At 47.4% G+C, this 14,758-nt stretch overlaps 4 protein-coding genes across 4 annotated transcripts; 2 read left to right on the top strand and 2 right to left on the bottom strand.

Moving 5' to 3' along the window:
* Nucleotides 650-2,909, top strand: LOC8069489 (pentatricopeptide repeat-containing protein At3g05340). The gene has a single exon (XM_002440544.2). The coding sequence runs from the start codon at nucleotides 772-774 to the stop codon at nucleotides 2,611-2,613; it is 1,842 nt and encodes a 613-aa protein (XP_002440589.1). The 5' UTR covers nucleotides 650-771; the 3' UTR covers nucleotides 2,614-2,909.
* LOC110430253 lies at nucleotides 5,631-7,502 on the bottom strand. Its single transcript, XM_021447577.1, has 3 exons — nucleotides 7,095-7,502; nucleotides 6,917-7,014; nucleotides 5,631-6,690 (listed from the first exon to the last, which is right to left on the bottom strand). Exons 1-3 carry the CDS (start codon nucleotides 7,500-7,502, stop codon nucleotides 5,631-5,633), a joined length of 1,566 nt encoding a protein of 521 aa, XP_021303252.1.
* On the bottom strand, nucleotides 7,733-9,695 carry LOC8069488. The gene is made up of 2 exons (XM_002439226.2): nucleotides 8,367-9,695; nucleotides 7,733-8,123 (listed from the first exon to the last, which is right to left on the bottom strand). The coding sequence occupies exon 1, from the start codon at nucleotides 9,605-9,607 to the stop codon at nucleotides 8,384-8,386; it is 1,224 nt and encodes a 407-aa protein (XP_002439271.1). The 5' UTR covers nucleotides 9,608-9,695; the 3' UTR covers nucleotides 7,733-8,123; nucleotides 8,367-8,383.
* Nucleotides 12,846-14,749, top strand: LOC8075963. Its single transcript, XM_021446972.1, has 2 exons — nucleotides 12,846-14,225; nucleotides 14,272-14,749. Exon 1 carries the CDS (start codon nucleotides 12,908-12,910, stop codon nucleotides 14,084-14,086), a length of 1,179 nt encoding a protein of 392 aa, XP_021302647.1. The 5' UTR covers nucleotides 12,846-12,907; the 3' UTR covers nucleotides 14,087-14,225; nucleotides 14,272-14,749.

Genomic DNA, 14,758 nt, shown 5'->3' with positions numbered 1-14,758 from the left:
GCATCGCCACGGACGCTCGCTCACCACGACTTGGCGGCGGTGCACGCGTGTGTGGTCCCTTTTTTTTTTCCTTCATCAACTTCTTCATAGGAGCTATTACAAATTACATATTTAAGTTGAGTTAACAAAAGGTCAACAACCAATGCAATACTAAACCATTTGTATATAGCATTTATTATAGACCCTAGAGTTAATTATCATCAAATAATATATGGGCCACCGAAGCTCTAGCTGCTACGCCACCGAGCTCACGCCGTCCTTGCCGCTAGAAGGTCGCAGGATGAGCTCCGGATAGTCACGACGGAGGCAGGTGGCTTGTGCTCACACTCCATGGTCGAGCGGGAGGAACTCTGGGTGGACAGTCGTGGTCCGTACGTACGTAGAGAGGAAACCAATGGATGAGAGCTGGTTTGTTGGGCCAACAAAAATCAAATACAGGAAGAAGATTTGGTAGCTCTAGTAGAGTCTCTGCTGAATCTGTGTTTTTTTTTTGTCCTGATACTTATATTTAGCTATGAAGATTTAAGTAGAGGCCCGCTACAGTTACTCTTAGATCAGGCAGCACATCTAGATTGAGACATCAATATCAGACGTTTGAGATTGGTCTGGGCTAGCCCCGGCCAGGGTGCACTATCTGGCTCAAATCCAAAAAAAAGGCCCATAGGCCTATCTCCTATTTTATTTTATTTTCATTCCGTCCTCAATCAACAAGAGTAAAATACTGTCAGGTGAGTTTGTTGTTGTCGATCTGCAACGATCGACCGACGCCGAATGAGAGATGCGTGGTCCCCGCTCCTCAACTACGCCCACCTCAGCGGCCTCCTCGCCCGCTGCGGCCGCGCCGGGGACCTCCGGCTCGGCACCGCGCTGCACGCCGTCGTCGCCAAGAACCCCGCCCACTTCCGCCTCTGCCCACACCGTAGTGCCAGCTTGCACCACGTGCTCGCCGTATGGAACTCCCTCGTCGCCATGTACGCCCGCTGCGGCCGCCGCGGGGACGCCGCCAGGGCGTTCGACGAAATGCCCCTCCGGGACTCCGTGTCCTGGAACTCGCTCCTCGCCGCGTCCGCCTCGGCCGCGGATGCGCTCGCGCTGCTCAGGCGGATGCTGCGCGCCGCGCCTGGCGCCGCCGCGTGCGACCACGCCACGCTCACCACCGTCCTGTCCGCATGCGCGCGTGCTGACGGGGGTGGGGGCACGGGCGCCGCGTCGCTCCCCGTGGTGCACGGGCTGGCGGTGTCGTGCGGGCTCGACGCTGAGGTGTCCGTCGGGAACGCGCTGATCACCGCCTACTTCGAGTGCAGCTCCCCGGGCTCGGCGGAACGGGTGTTCGACGCCATGGCAGACAGGAACGTCGTCACGTGGACGGCCATGGTCTCCGGGATGGCTCGGGCAGAACGATATAGGGAGAGTCTGTCTCTGTTCCGGCAGATGAGGCACGCGGTGGACGCTAACAGGGCCTCGTACTCGAGCTCTTTGTTAGCATGCGCCGGATCACTTGCTGCCAGCGAAGGGCAGCAGATTCATGGGCTTGTCGTTAAGGCTGGGTTCGAGACTGATCTCCATGTCGAGAGTGAGCTCATGGATATGTACTCCAAATGTGGGTTAATGGAGGATGCGTTGAGGGTGTTCCGCTCCTGTCAGGATCCTGATGAAGTTTTCTTGACAGTGATTCTTGTTGGGTTTGCTCAAAATGGACTGGAGGAGAAGGCATTCGAATTGTTTGCTGAGATGGTCGGCAAAGGAATCGACATTGATGCAAACATGGTTTCTGCAGTTCTGGGGGCCTTCGGTGCTTCTGCGCCATTTGCTCTTGGGAAGCAGATCCACGCCCTGGTCATAAAAAAATGCTTCGGAGGGAACACCTATGTCTGCAATGGTCTGATCAATATGTATTCTAAATGCGGTGAACTACAGGAGTCTATCGAAGTGTTTGATGGAACGCCGAGCAAGAATACAGTTACATGGAATTCCATCATTGCGGCCTTTGCACGACATGGTCATGGTTCCGAGGTTTTTGGATTGTTTGAGTCTATGAAAGCCGATGGTGTTAAGCCCACTAATGTCACATTCTTGTCACTGCTCCATGGATGCAGCCATGTTGGATCAGCCAGCAAGGGACTGGAGATATTGAATTCCATGTCATCACAATATGGAATCCATCCGAAGGTGGAGCATTATGCATGTGTGGTTGACATGCTTGGCCGAGCCAGCCAGCTGGATGATGCCAAAGCATTCATAGAAGATGGACCTTTCAAGGACAGCGCTCTTCTCTGGCAGGCCTTAATGGGAGCTTGCAGCTTCCATAAGGACTCAGAAGTTGGAAAATATGCAGCAGAGAAGTTGCTCCTCCTGGACCCCGACTGCACTGCCGCTTATGTCTTGCTCTCAAACATCTACTCATCCGAGGGCAGATGGGATGACAGAGCCAGGATCCTGAAAAGGATGAGAGAAAAGGGCTTGAGGAAGGACACTGGCAAGAGCTGGATTGAGCTGGAAAAGGAGGTCCGTTCTTTTGTCATGGCCCCAAGGTCTCGCCCTGATGATGTGCTGATGCAGTTGTCCGCAGTTGCCAGTGATCAAGAAGATCTAGTAGAGAGCAATGCTTTGTGAAATGTCAGGTGTCTATCGTCCATTCTAGTTTCTTGTTTACATGTATGATTTTCCATGGGCAATTGGGCATCATACATGATAGTCGCTATACTATGTTTCAGGATTGTTTATTCATATATCTCGCCTGAAATTTGTGCAAAATGCATTCTGGTTTGCTGCATCAATGGGTGCCTTGCCTTCACGAGTCACTCATGACTCATCTTGGCTCATCTACCAGGGAACCTGTGTATTGTATGCACAATCTCATTGTATGGCGTCTATCTTGGTAGTGATAATGATGCAAATCTGATTACGTATGAGCGATCATGTTCAATAAAACTATAGTAAATGGAGCTCGTTGGATCCAGTGCTAATGACTTCGGTATGATATCATAAGAGCAACTCCAACCATTATGCAAATGGACTTGGCATTTACCAAAATGCATAAAACTCCAAAAAACCCCCCTCCAATCGTTATGCATTTGGACTTTGCATTTTACATAGCTATGCATTTGGAGGGGGAAACTTGGCATATATGCCAAAGGAGTCCGGCTATGCAAAATCCCTCCCTTCGCGCGGTTTGGCTTCGCGCCGCCAGAAACTTCGCGCGTCCTCTTCGACAGCTTCGCTCGCGACGAAGCCTTCCTCATCAACGCCGGCCAGGTAATCATGCATATTCATCGTATATAGAGTAGCTGAGCGTGGATCGGAGCATGGCCGCGGCTCCTAGGTCGTTTAGGGTTTAGGGCGACGGCGGATGTTCATTCGCCGAACAAGGGTGCAGCGGAGGGCATCGCGATCTGCTCGATCCCATTGTTCAGTCGGTGTTGGGTGGTGCATCGGAACGAACGGATCATGGCGGGCGGACGGCGACCCGCCGGCGGACGACGGCCGGACCGGTCCCCGGCAGAGGACGCGCCTGTGCGAGCCGACCAGCTGTCTGTGTCTCACGCACGTCGATCGTTTGCGTGCGCGCATGGCCGGCCTCGCACGGCAGGGCGATGATATCCGCCAGTGTCCTGTTGGTGAACGAGACCGATCGATTTGCCGGCCGGCCGGTGGCGGTGTACGCATGCTAGCTACCCGGCCAGTACTTGCTTACTTCTCCATCACACATTCACACAGCAAGATTTGTGGTGCAATATTTGGTTGTTCAAGCTGCGTGCGTGCCTTGTACCAGCTGTGTGCCACTGCCAATGCAACCTGAGAGTACGTATTTTATTTCGTGCTTCCATGCGCTGTGCTAATGTAAAATAATGCGCGCATGGTTGATATGCTTCATTTGTATATATCCAACGAGTCAAGTCGTAGCTCACCACACATATCGTCCATCCATACACATGTTTTGCACATTCAGCTCCATCTGTAGACATGTTCCTAGGGTTTTACATGATTACATATTCTTTGTATGATAAGTTATGACGACTCCTTTTATTTTAACCTTTGCTGCAGATTCGTTCAAATGGATGGACTCGGATTCTACACAAACATACTGACATCTGATTCTGAGCATATTCCTGGTTTAAACGATTTTGCCTTTCCAGTGACTCCACAGAGCCAAGTTAATAGTAATGCTATGCCTCATGATTCTCAAGAAGATGTAGTGGAATTGCAGGCAACCGATGTAGGTGCTACCCGTACTGCTAGGAAGGGTCTTTCACATAGGTCTAAAAAATTTGATCAAGAGGAAGACAAAATAATATGCGTAGCTTGGTGTAAAGTTAGCAAAGATCCAATTCACGGGGCCAATCAAAGGCAAGCAACATTTTGGAGTCGAGTTCGTGCATACTTTGATGAACATAAGAAATCTAGCGTTGCCAGGACAGAGAATTCAATAATGCACAGGTGGGGGACTATTCAGAAAGAAGTGAACAAGTTTTGTGCGGCTTATGACAAGACTCTTCGTAGGAATGCTAGTGGAAAGACTATACAAGACATGGTACAGTTTCAGAGTTTGTTCTTTTGTTACATTTTCCATTATTTGGTTCAGTTTACATATTTAAACATTTTTTTATATTTTCACTTGTGCAGATTAATGATGCCTTGGAGACCTACACGGGAGACGACGAAGAGCATAAGTCGTTTGCTTTCATGCACTGCTGGTATAAGCTCAAGGATGAAGACAAGTGGAATTCATGGAGGCTTGAACAAGCTACAAGGCAGAAACCAGCCACTAAGAACAAACAGAAGACTACCAAGGACTCCACGCCGAGTACAGGGGACGAAAAGAATAATGATGAAGTTGTAGAGGTTGCTGATGCAGGTTCTGCAGAACGAAAGAGGCCCCCGGGTCAGAAGCAGGCAAAAAAAGCTAGATGGGGAGGCAACGACCCTTGCATTGCATTGTTGGACAAGATGATGGAGAAGAAGGAGGAACGTGACAAGGAAAGAGATAAGGCAAGAGAGGCTACGATTGAGGTAGACAAAGCTTCAATTGAGGTGGAGAAGAAATTCGCTGAAGCAACTCTAATGAAGGAGGAGAAAGAAATAATGCTAGCTGACACGAGCTCCCTCGACGACGAGCAACTGCAGTGGATTCACATAATGAGGAAGAAGATCCTTGCGCGACACGCTGAAAATTAGATTTTGCCTACAACTTGATGCCTTGAACCAAGTTACTGTTCTTTTTGTTTTCATCCAACCAAGTTGCTGTTATTTTTGTTTGTTTTCAAACCAAAACTGGTGTCATTCTACTTGTGTATCACACAAAGATTTTTTATTAAGGACTATTTGTTATATATATGTATGCTGTGCTCTTGTCTTGCTTAGATTTCATGTTCGTCATATTTTATTTGAGCTGATTGGACTGCTGATTCTCTGCCATTGCACCTGCTGCTGTCAATGTGGAGATCGCCGTGCTGCTGATTCTCTGCTGATGGCGACGTGTTGTTTTGTCTGATGATCAGTGATTTGTCAGCTGTCCTCATGTATCGTCATGAAATACGTTCAGTACACTTGAATGAAAACACTAATAAAAATGTTTATTACACTTGAATGCAAACAATATGAGAAATAATTAAGACTATGATGATTACACATCATGCTGCCGGTTCCATGGGGTACAAATCAGGATGACGGTTCCATAGGTGCTCGATGAGGTCTTCTTGCAACTGAAAATGTGTTGGCTTGTCTCTAATCTTTTTACTAGCTTCAATAAATTCAGCCAGTGTGCGAGTGGGCGTCCCATGAGAAGGTTGCACATTATCATTTGGGGCATCCGGAAACCGCTCATCGGGGTCCAGAACTCTTTCATCTTCAACAATCATATTGTGCATTATAACACAAGCCCTCACGATCAATGCTAGTGTCTCTCTGTCCCAAATGCGACCTGGATGTGCTATAATGGCAAACCTAGACTGAAATACACCAAAAAATCTTTCGACATCCTTCCTCACAGCTTCTTGTGCTCTTGCAAAATATTTGGCCTTGTTGCCCATAGGATTAGAGATGGTCTTCACTAAAGTGGCCCAAGGGGGGTAAATACCATCGGCGAGTAAATATCCCATCTTGTACTCATGCCCATTAATGGTATAGTTCACCTCTGGAGCTTTTCCTTCTGCCAAGTTGTCAAACAGTGGAGACCGGTGAAGAACGTTTATATCATTATGAGAGCCAGGCATGCCATAAAATGCATGCCAACACCAAAGATCATGAGATGCAACAGCTTCTAAAATGATAGTTGGCCTGTTCGCATGACCCTTGTACTGCCCCTGTGATTGCATTGGACAATTCTTCCATTCCCAATGCATACAATCGATCGACCCTAACATGCCTGGGAAACCTCTTTTCTCATTGACTGCCAGCAAGCGTGCTACGTCAGCCTCAGTGGGGTGTCTCAAGTATTCAGCTTCAAATATTTCAACAATTGCAGCAACAAACTTACGCAGGCTCTCAAGGGCAGTGCTTTCACCAATACGGATATACTCATCTGTAGAATCAGCAGAGACTCCATATGTGAGCATACGAAGAGCGGCAGTCACTTTCTGGAAGCAACTCAGACCGAGCACACCACAGGCATCTGTTTTCTGCACAAAGTAATTATCATGTGCTTCAACAGCATCCATGATGCGACAGAAAAGTGGCTTGCTCATTCTGAATCTGAAGAATTAAAAACAAAAGGTCAGCACATTGACATAACAAAACAAATATTATGAATTAATGTAATGTCCAAAACAACAACCTCCGACGAAACAAATCTGGACCGTACGTCGGATTCGGCGCCAAATAATCTTGATACATCCTCCGGTGGCCGCCTACTCTATTGCGAAAAATGACAGCGTGTCCAGGGACCGAACCACCATGACTTCTTTTTTTTTGCAAAAACGTGCGCACAATACAAACAGCTGTCATCATGTCGTAGGCCTCGTCATCCGAAGAGTCGTCAAGCAATTGATTTCGGCGACGTGATCTTGAAGCACGCAACTGATAACAACTGCGCAACTCAGTACATCGAACAAAGACCACATGAATTGGATCAACATATTCGGCTACGAAGTTCAAACCTTGGCGATGCGCTGTGCAATACGGCTAGATCCATTCTCTAGTACCCTCGATCCCATGTTGGCTTCACAAAATTCTCCTGCTCGCGATGATGGAGATGGCGGCGACCGAAAACTGCTGGAGTTGGCGGCGGGCTGAACGTGGAGACCGGCGGCGAGCTGAACGTGGAGACTGGAAACTGATGGAAACTGCGCCGGCGGCGGCCTGAACGTGGAGACCGGCGGCGAGCTGAACGTGGAGACCGAAAACTGATGGAAACTGCGCCGGCGGCGGGCTGAACGTGGAGACCGGCGGCGAGCTGAACGTGCGCAGGCCGACGGCGGGCTGTTTGGCCGCGCGTGGAAGGAGTGCCGCGCGGGAAGGACAGCCGCGCGGGAAGTTTGGCGCGGGATCGACTTGGCATTTTGCATAACGGTTGGAGATCACCCGATTTTAGCCTTGCCATTCTCATTTGGGGGTTTGCAATTTGCCTAAAATGCATAACTTCAAATGCATAATGGTTGGAGATGCTCTAACATCGTAGTAGTATAGCACCAGCTAACGCATCCAAAAACGGCAATTCCAGAGTCTCCACCTGGAACAAGATTGGCCGCAGCAGCAGGATAACTGTCCATTCACACTGCAATACTCGTACTACATAAAATGGGATACTATAGTGTATAACTCAAGGACCCTTGTCCACTGAAGATCAGCGGAAATCTTCAGATAGATCAACTTGTTTCAGGCAGAGTGAAAAGCCAATACGACCATCAGATGGATCAATTCTCAGACCTTGCTGAGAATGCACATGACAATTTGTGGAAGGAATCGAAAGTGACAAATCAGATGGAGTGATTCTGAAATTGGCACAAAACATTTGAGTTATACAACGACTAAGCAGTTTCCAAGGAGCATAACTAGAACACACCAACCAAACACAACTATTGTACTATCAAGTCTCACAAGTCTTCATCATCAGAATAGCAGAGATTCTTCCTTTTCCACCATCTCCTCTGCAAAAACATCTAATGCTGGTGCTTACCGTCATATTCCTACATCAAAGTCAAAAGGACTCAGTTACGCCAGTATGCCAAACTTAACAAACTAGTAACAATCAAAGTTTTGAACAGTAATGACACTAGCATAATCTTTCCACCACAAAAGTTAAATTTCCGATCATCTTTATAACAAGTACTAACTTAAATAAGTGGTACTAGAAAACATGAATGAAATGCTTGGTTGAGATGGCTGTGTTTAAGCAGGTATAATTACTCAGAGCTGCATGAGGAACCCACCAGTGACTAGTTCCCCACTACATCAAGCGCTTGTCTTGTTCAGCAGGATTCAACAAAGAGGGTGGCCACGCAACTGTGTAAGGGTAGATCAGCGCCCCCAGGCAATCCGCTTTCGGCAACCTCTTGAGCTTCATAGTTTCAAGATCAATGGTGAATATATGAGTCCACTTCCGGAAGAACACAAGGCCCGCGACCACCCCGATGACATCTATATCATCTCGGTATGACTGCACTGAAGGATCGATCCTCTCGTATGACTCCAGTGAAGGATCGATTATCTCAGTCAGTGCCTTGTGGAACCTCAACGATTTCTCCACCTGCCTCCATGCCATCCCACCGTCACCGTCCGCCGTGCCAGCCCACACCTCGATGCGGTAGCCAGTCATAGTGAGCAGGTGGAGGACATTGGCATCCTCTTCTTTCCCTCTGTCCATGGCGTCGAAGCGGAGGTCCCGCAGGGCAGGCGGGAGGTCCAAAACCGAGAGCTCCATGGACGCCGTGCTGAACGCCACCATGCGCTCCCCGCCCTCGAGCCTCCAGTACAGCGACCGGTTCGCCTGCATCACCCGGGAGCCGACGGCTAGATTGGGTTGGCAAGCGATGCCGGCGACGTCGGCCCAGGAGAGCTCGCCGGAGGCTAGGACCAGCGCGCGCAGCTCGGGCGAGGCGGCGTCCCGCGAGACGCAAACCACCCGGAACTCCGACTTGTCTCCGTCGTCAGTGAAGAGCCCGTACCCGACGGCGCGCCCGGCGGGAGGCGCGGGGAGGGAAACGTAGCGGCGGGAGATCGGATCCGCGACGGCGAGTTCATGGGTCCTCAGGTTCTCGAGGAGAAGGCGGCCGTTGCGGCAGTCCAGGTGCTTCCACGTGGCTGCGCCCAGGCCCAGCCAACCGCCGCCGGGAAGGAATGAGAGGGCGAAGTCGCCACGGTCGGCGGCCGCGGCCGCAGACGACGAGGAGGAAGAAGAGGAGGAAGGGGAAGAGGAAGCAGAGATGGGTACGAATTGGGATTTGCCGCTGCGGCGGTTGGGGTAAAGGAGGAGACAGCCGAGGAGGCGCGGGCAGGAGGGGTGGCGGCGGCGGAAGCGGCGGAGGAAGGGCGCGCTGCGCGCAGCGCGGAGGAAAGGCTTGCAGGCGGCGGCTGCGCGGAGGAGGTCGGCGGAGGCCGGAAGGTGGATGAAGACCTCGCGGAGGAGGTCCTCGCCCAGCGCGACGATGGGGGCGCCGGCCGCCGGAGCCATGCGGCGATGACGCACCTGGGCCGGGATCGGAGTGGAAAGGTCAAGTCGAGAATTCGGTGGGCAATAATGGGGAAAGTCTCGAAACGAACAAGCCGGGCATTCGCATTCTAAATCTAAATGAGTCCAAGACAATTAATTACATATTATTTATAGTATTTTATTGATGTGGCAGTATATTTATTGAAGAAAAGATGTAGAAAAAAATAAAACTTCAAATCTTATTTAGACTCTGAATCCACATTATTCGAGATAATAAATAACTTTAGACTTTATAATATAGTCTGTATTGTGAGTGCCCGTGCTTCTCGTTTAATTGGGTTATGTCATTATAAATTTTTATTTAATTTCGACTTGAGATACACTACCAGACTACCCGTGCTTCTCGTTTAATATGGCTCGTGTGATTAAAATTGAAAAGTAATAATTGTATTTTTTTTGGACGGAGTGAGTATAAAAAAACCGATGAAGACGCTCTCAAGCTTATGGCCCGATGTATTTCCCACTGGATGCCAAAGCCTAAAACCAGCAACCACGCATTGCCTCATTTTTTTATCATGGAAAAAGTCTACTATTTTTCCTTTCCAACTTTTACGAAAGTCTATTTTTTCTCTTTCAACTTTAAAATCGGACAAACTACTTTTCTTAATTTTTCAAACCGTGCATTTTATCTTTTTAAAGCGGTTTCGAATACGGTTTTGCTACACTGAATAGTTGTTTTGCTACGGTACCAATGGTTTTGTCCTTTTCTTTTTCAATTATTTCGGCTAAATCTTTAAAAAGTCATAATAAATCATAAAAAAGAAAATCTAATTTTTTTAGACTCTATATAAGTAGATCTATATAGTAAACATATAATATGGTATGCTTTAGTACAAAGTTTTTGTTATAAAGGTTTTGTCATTTTCTTTATTTATTTATTTAGTTGAATCTTTGAAAAATTATAGTAAATCATAGAGAAATAGTAAAATAGAAAATCTAACTTTCTTAGACTCCACATGAGTATATATACAAAATGAAATATAATATATATATGTTTTAGTTTGACAAAATAATTATAGAAGCTGCAACTATGAAAAGCATAGATCTAAAGCTACAACAAAAATATATACTAAAGTATACCATATTATATATTTGCTGTATAGATATGTTGTGGAGTCTAACGAAATTATATCTTATATTTATATAATTTTTTCTATAATTTACTATGATTTTTTAAATATTTAGCGAAAATAAATAAAAAAAGAAAAAGACAAAACTTTTATAGTAAAAACTTTGTACTAAAGCATGTCATACTATATGTTCATTATGTAAATCTACTTATGTGGAGTCCAATAAAATTAATTTTATATTTTATGATTTTTCTATAATTTACTATGCTTTTTAAAAATTTAATTGAGATAATTTAAAAAGAAAAGGACAAAACTATCGTCACTATAGCAAAACCATTATTCATTGGCAAAATTTGCTCAGAGACACTCTTGGAACGTGGCTTTTGCTGTAGACCATTAAAAATATTTAGCTTTGCCAAAAGACACTGTAAATAGATGTAGATTTGCTGAGAGACACTATATCTATTATTATATTCAGGTTTAATCAAAGCCATGAAAATTGACATTTTTACCTTTCCCCTTTAGTTCCCTCACGAGAGCCTCTCGTTCTTTCTCTATGGGCTGCAACGAGGTCTGTTCCAGGCGACGGCGGTGGCGTCTGATCTCCTCTCGGCTACGGCGGCGGCGGCGGCGGATCCCCTCCTGGCTGCGGTGCCGTCCCCTCCCGGCTACGGTGGCGGCCCCTCCCATGACATTGACCTTACTACATGGTGGCGCGGCGCTTCCTCAAGTGGCGGCGGCAAAGGCCGGTGCTGGTTGCAGAGGTTCCCCTCGATGGCACCTCCAAGCGGAGCTGCAGTTTCTACTGGCGGGAGAATCACACAGGTGGAGCCTCCACGATTCTACTGCGAGATTTTCTTGTAGGACCATGCTGATTTTCATGAGTTCCCAACAGGTAAGTGTTCTGTTATTTTTCCTTAGGGTTAAACTGCTGTGTCTTTAGGCTTGCATTTGTTAATCAAAACGTATTGGGTGTTTATTCGTGTCCTATTTATGCCCTTGTTTATGTAGGATGTATCTTAATTTGTCCTACAAGTTTGTAAAAGTTTACTGATAATTTCTGATAGTGTTTGGTAACTTTAGGCAGTGCCACATCATGTCACATGAAAATTTCCAATAGCCTAGACTAGATGTTTTCAGTTTTCTTACCTTCAAAGGCCTTGTTTAGTTACCCAAAAATTTTGCAAAATTTTTCAGATTCTCCGTCACATCGAATCTTTAGACGTATACATGGAGTATTAAATATAGACGAAAATAAAAACTAATTGCACAGTTTGATCGGAATTGACGAGACGAATCTTTTAAGCCTAGTTAGTCCATAATTAGATAATATTTGTCAAATACAAACGAAAATGCTACTATTCATATTTTGTAAATTTTTTTGGAAGTAAACAAGACCAAAATGTATGAGGACTTCAAAGCTGAAAAGTAATTGGCGGATACATGCTTCACAGTTGCAAGATGCAAGGACTTGGAAGATAAGATTATGCAATTTTGCATCAATTCTGGTTGTGTTTGATGGGTAATAATGCAATTTTCTAATTCTGATAATAATTCCCATTCTCATTTTTTTTTCTAATTCTGATTTGTTTCCATTTGACGCAGATAAAAAAGATTTCTCACGAACAGTGAATTCTGTAGCTGATGAAACGTTTCTATTGCAGAATTGAAGGACAAGGGTAGACTTGTCCAATATTATGTGTTATATGACTTGTTTACTTGTGAAATATTATATTATTATAAAGGTTATAGTGTCTTGTAGCAAATTACATCACATTTGTAATGGTTTCTGGCAGAGCCATCTTTTTTTAGGCCTTGTTTAGTTCCAAAATATTTTGCAAAATGGACACTGTAGCTTTTTCGTTTGTATTTGACAAATATTATCCAATCATGGACTAACTAGGCTCAAAAGATTTGTCTCGTCAATTTCGACCAAACTGTGCAATTAGTTTTTATTTTTGTATATATTTAGTACTTTATGCATGTGTCTAAAGATTCTATGTGACGGAAAATCTGAAAAATTTTGCAAAATTTTTTGGAAACTAAACAAGACCTTAGTGGTCTGAGGCAAAAGCCAGCTTTTAAGAGTGTCCAGGAGCCAATTTTGCCTTTTTCCTTTTACCATTCACCATCACCCACTCAATTCACAGACTTGACCTGTCCATTCTGATTCCGTGTGCGCCACCGCGGCATGGCTCCGGCGGCCGGCGCCCCCGTCGCCGCGCTGGGTGACGACCTCCTCCGCGAGGTATTCATCCGCCTTCCGGACTCCGCCGACCTCCTCCGCGCAGCCGCCGCCTGCAAGCCCTTCCTCCGCGCTGCCCGCAGCGCGCCCTTCCTCCGCCGCTTCCGACGCCGCCACCCCTCTTCTTGCCCGCGCTTCGTCGGCTGCGTCATCCTCTTCTCCAACCGCCACGGCGGCAAATCCCACTTCGTACCCATCTATGTTTCCTCCTCATCCCCCTCGTCGTCGTCTGCGGCAGCGGCCGCCGACGGTGGCGACTTCGCCCTCTCCTTCCTTCCCGGCGGCGGTTGTCTGGGCCAGGGCGCAGCCACGTGGAAGCACCTGGACTATCGCAACGGCCGCCTTCTCCTCGAGAACCTGGGGTCCCATGAACTCGCCGTCGCGGATCCGATCTCCCACCGCTGCGTCTCCCTCCCCGCTCCTCCTGCCGGGCGAGCCGTCGGGTACGGCCTCTTTGCCGACGACGGCGATTCGTCGGAGTTCCGGGTGGTTTGCATTTCGCGGGACGCCGCCTCTCCCGAGTTGCGCGCGCTGGTCCTGGCATCCCGCGAGCTCTCCTGGGCCGACGTCGCCGGCATCGCGTGCCAGCCCGATCCAGCCGCCGGCTCCCGGGTGATGCAGGCGAACCGGTCGCTGTACTGGAGGCTCGAGGGTGGGGAGCGCATGGTGGCGTTCAGCACGGCGTCCATGGAGCTCTCGGTTCTGGGCCTCCCGCCTGCCCTTCGGGAGCTTCGCATCGACGCCGTCGACAGGGGGGAAGAGGAGGATGTCAATGTCCTCCACCTGCTCACCATGAGCGGCTTCCGCGTCGAGGTGTGGGCTGGCACAGCCGACGGTGATGGTGGGATGGTATGGAGGCGGGTGGAGAAATCGATGAGGTTCCACAAGGCACTGACGGAGATGATCGATCCTTTATTCCAGTCATACCACCGGAATGAGGTTGATGTCGTCGGAGTGGCCGCTGGCCTTGTGTTCTTTCGGCAGTGGAATCATCTCTTCTCCGTTGATCTTGAAACTATGAAGCTCGAGAAGTTTCCAAACGTAGAGCCCATGGGGGCGCTGACCTATCTTTACACAATCGCGTGGCCACCCTCTTTCTTGAATCCTGCTGGACAAGGCGGTTGATGTGGTGGGGAGCTAGTCATTGTAGAGGCAATGGTGGAAAAGGAAGAATCTCAGTTGTTCTGATGAAGCCTTGGGGATGATCAGTTGCTATAGGTTGTGATTGTTCTGATGAAGTCTTGGGGATGATCAGTTGCTATAGGTTGTGATTGTTCTGATGAAGTCTTGGGGATGATCAGTTGCTATAGGTTGTGATTGTTACTGGTTTCTCCTGTGGCCTTGGCCCTTGAGTCCTATATTTGCTTTTTTTTACTAGATTGGCACAATGTTGTCCGTACACTCAACGATGAGAGTATTGTGTTTGGTGGTTGTGCTCTAGTTATGCTCCTTAGAAACTGCTTAGTCGTTGTATATCTCTAATTATTTTGTGCCAATTTCTGGATCACTCCATATGGTTTGTCACTTTCAGTTGCTTCCACAATTGTCATGTGCATTCTGAACAAGGACTGGGGATTGATCTATCTGATGGTGGCTTTTCACTCTGCCTGAAGCAATTTGATCTATCTGAAGATTCCCTCTGTTCTGCAGTGGACAAGGGCCCTTGAGCTACACTATACTATCATGTATCTTGTTCCCATCTTATGTATGAGTATTGCACTGTGAATGTGAATATCTGTACCAGGGGCTTCATTATCGTTGATAGCAAAGCATTGCCTTCTGTGTGAATGTGCCATT

This window comes from Sorghum bicolor, chromosome 9, assembly GCF_000003195.3.
Source record: "Sorghum bicolor cultivar BTx623 chromosome 9, Sorghum_bicolor_NCBIv3, whole genome shotgun sequence".
In the NCBI taxonomy this organism is placed as follows: Eukaryota; Viridiplantae; Streptophyta; class Magnoliopsida; order Poales; family Poaceae; genus Sorghum; species Sorghum bicolor.
The sequence above is the reverse complement of the archived record's forward strand: the minus strand, read 5'-3'. Positions and strand labels throughout refer to the sequence as shown.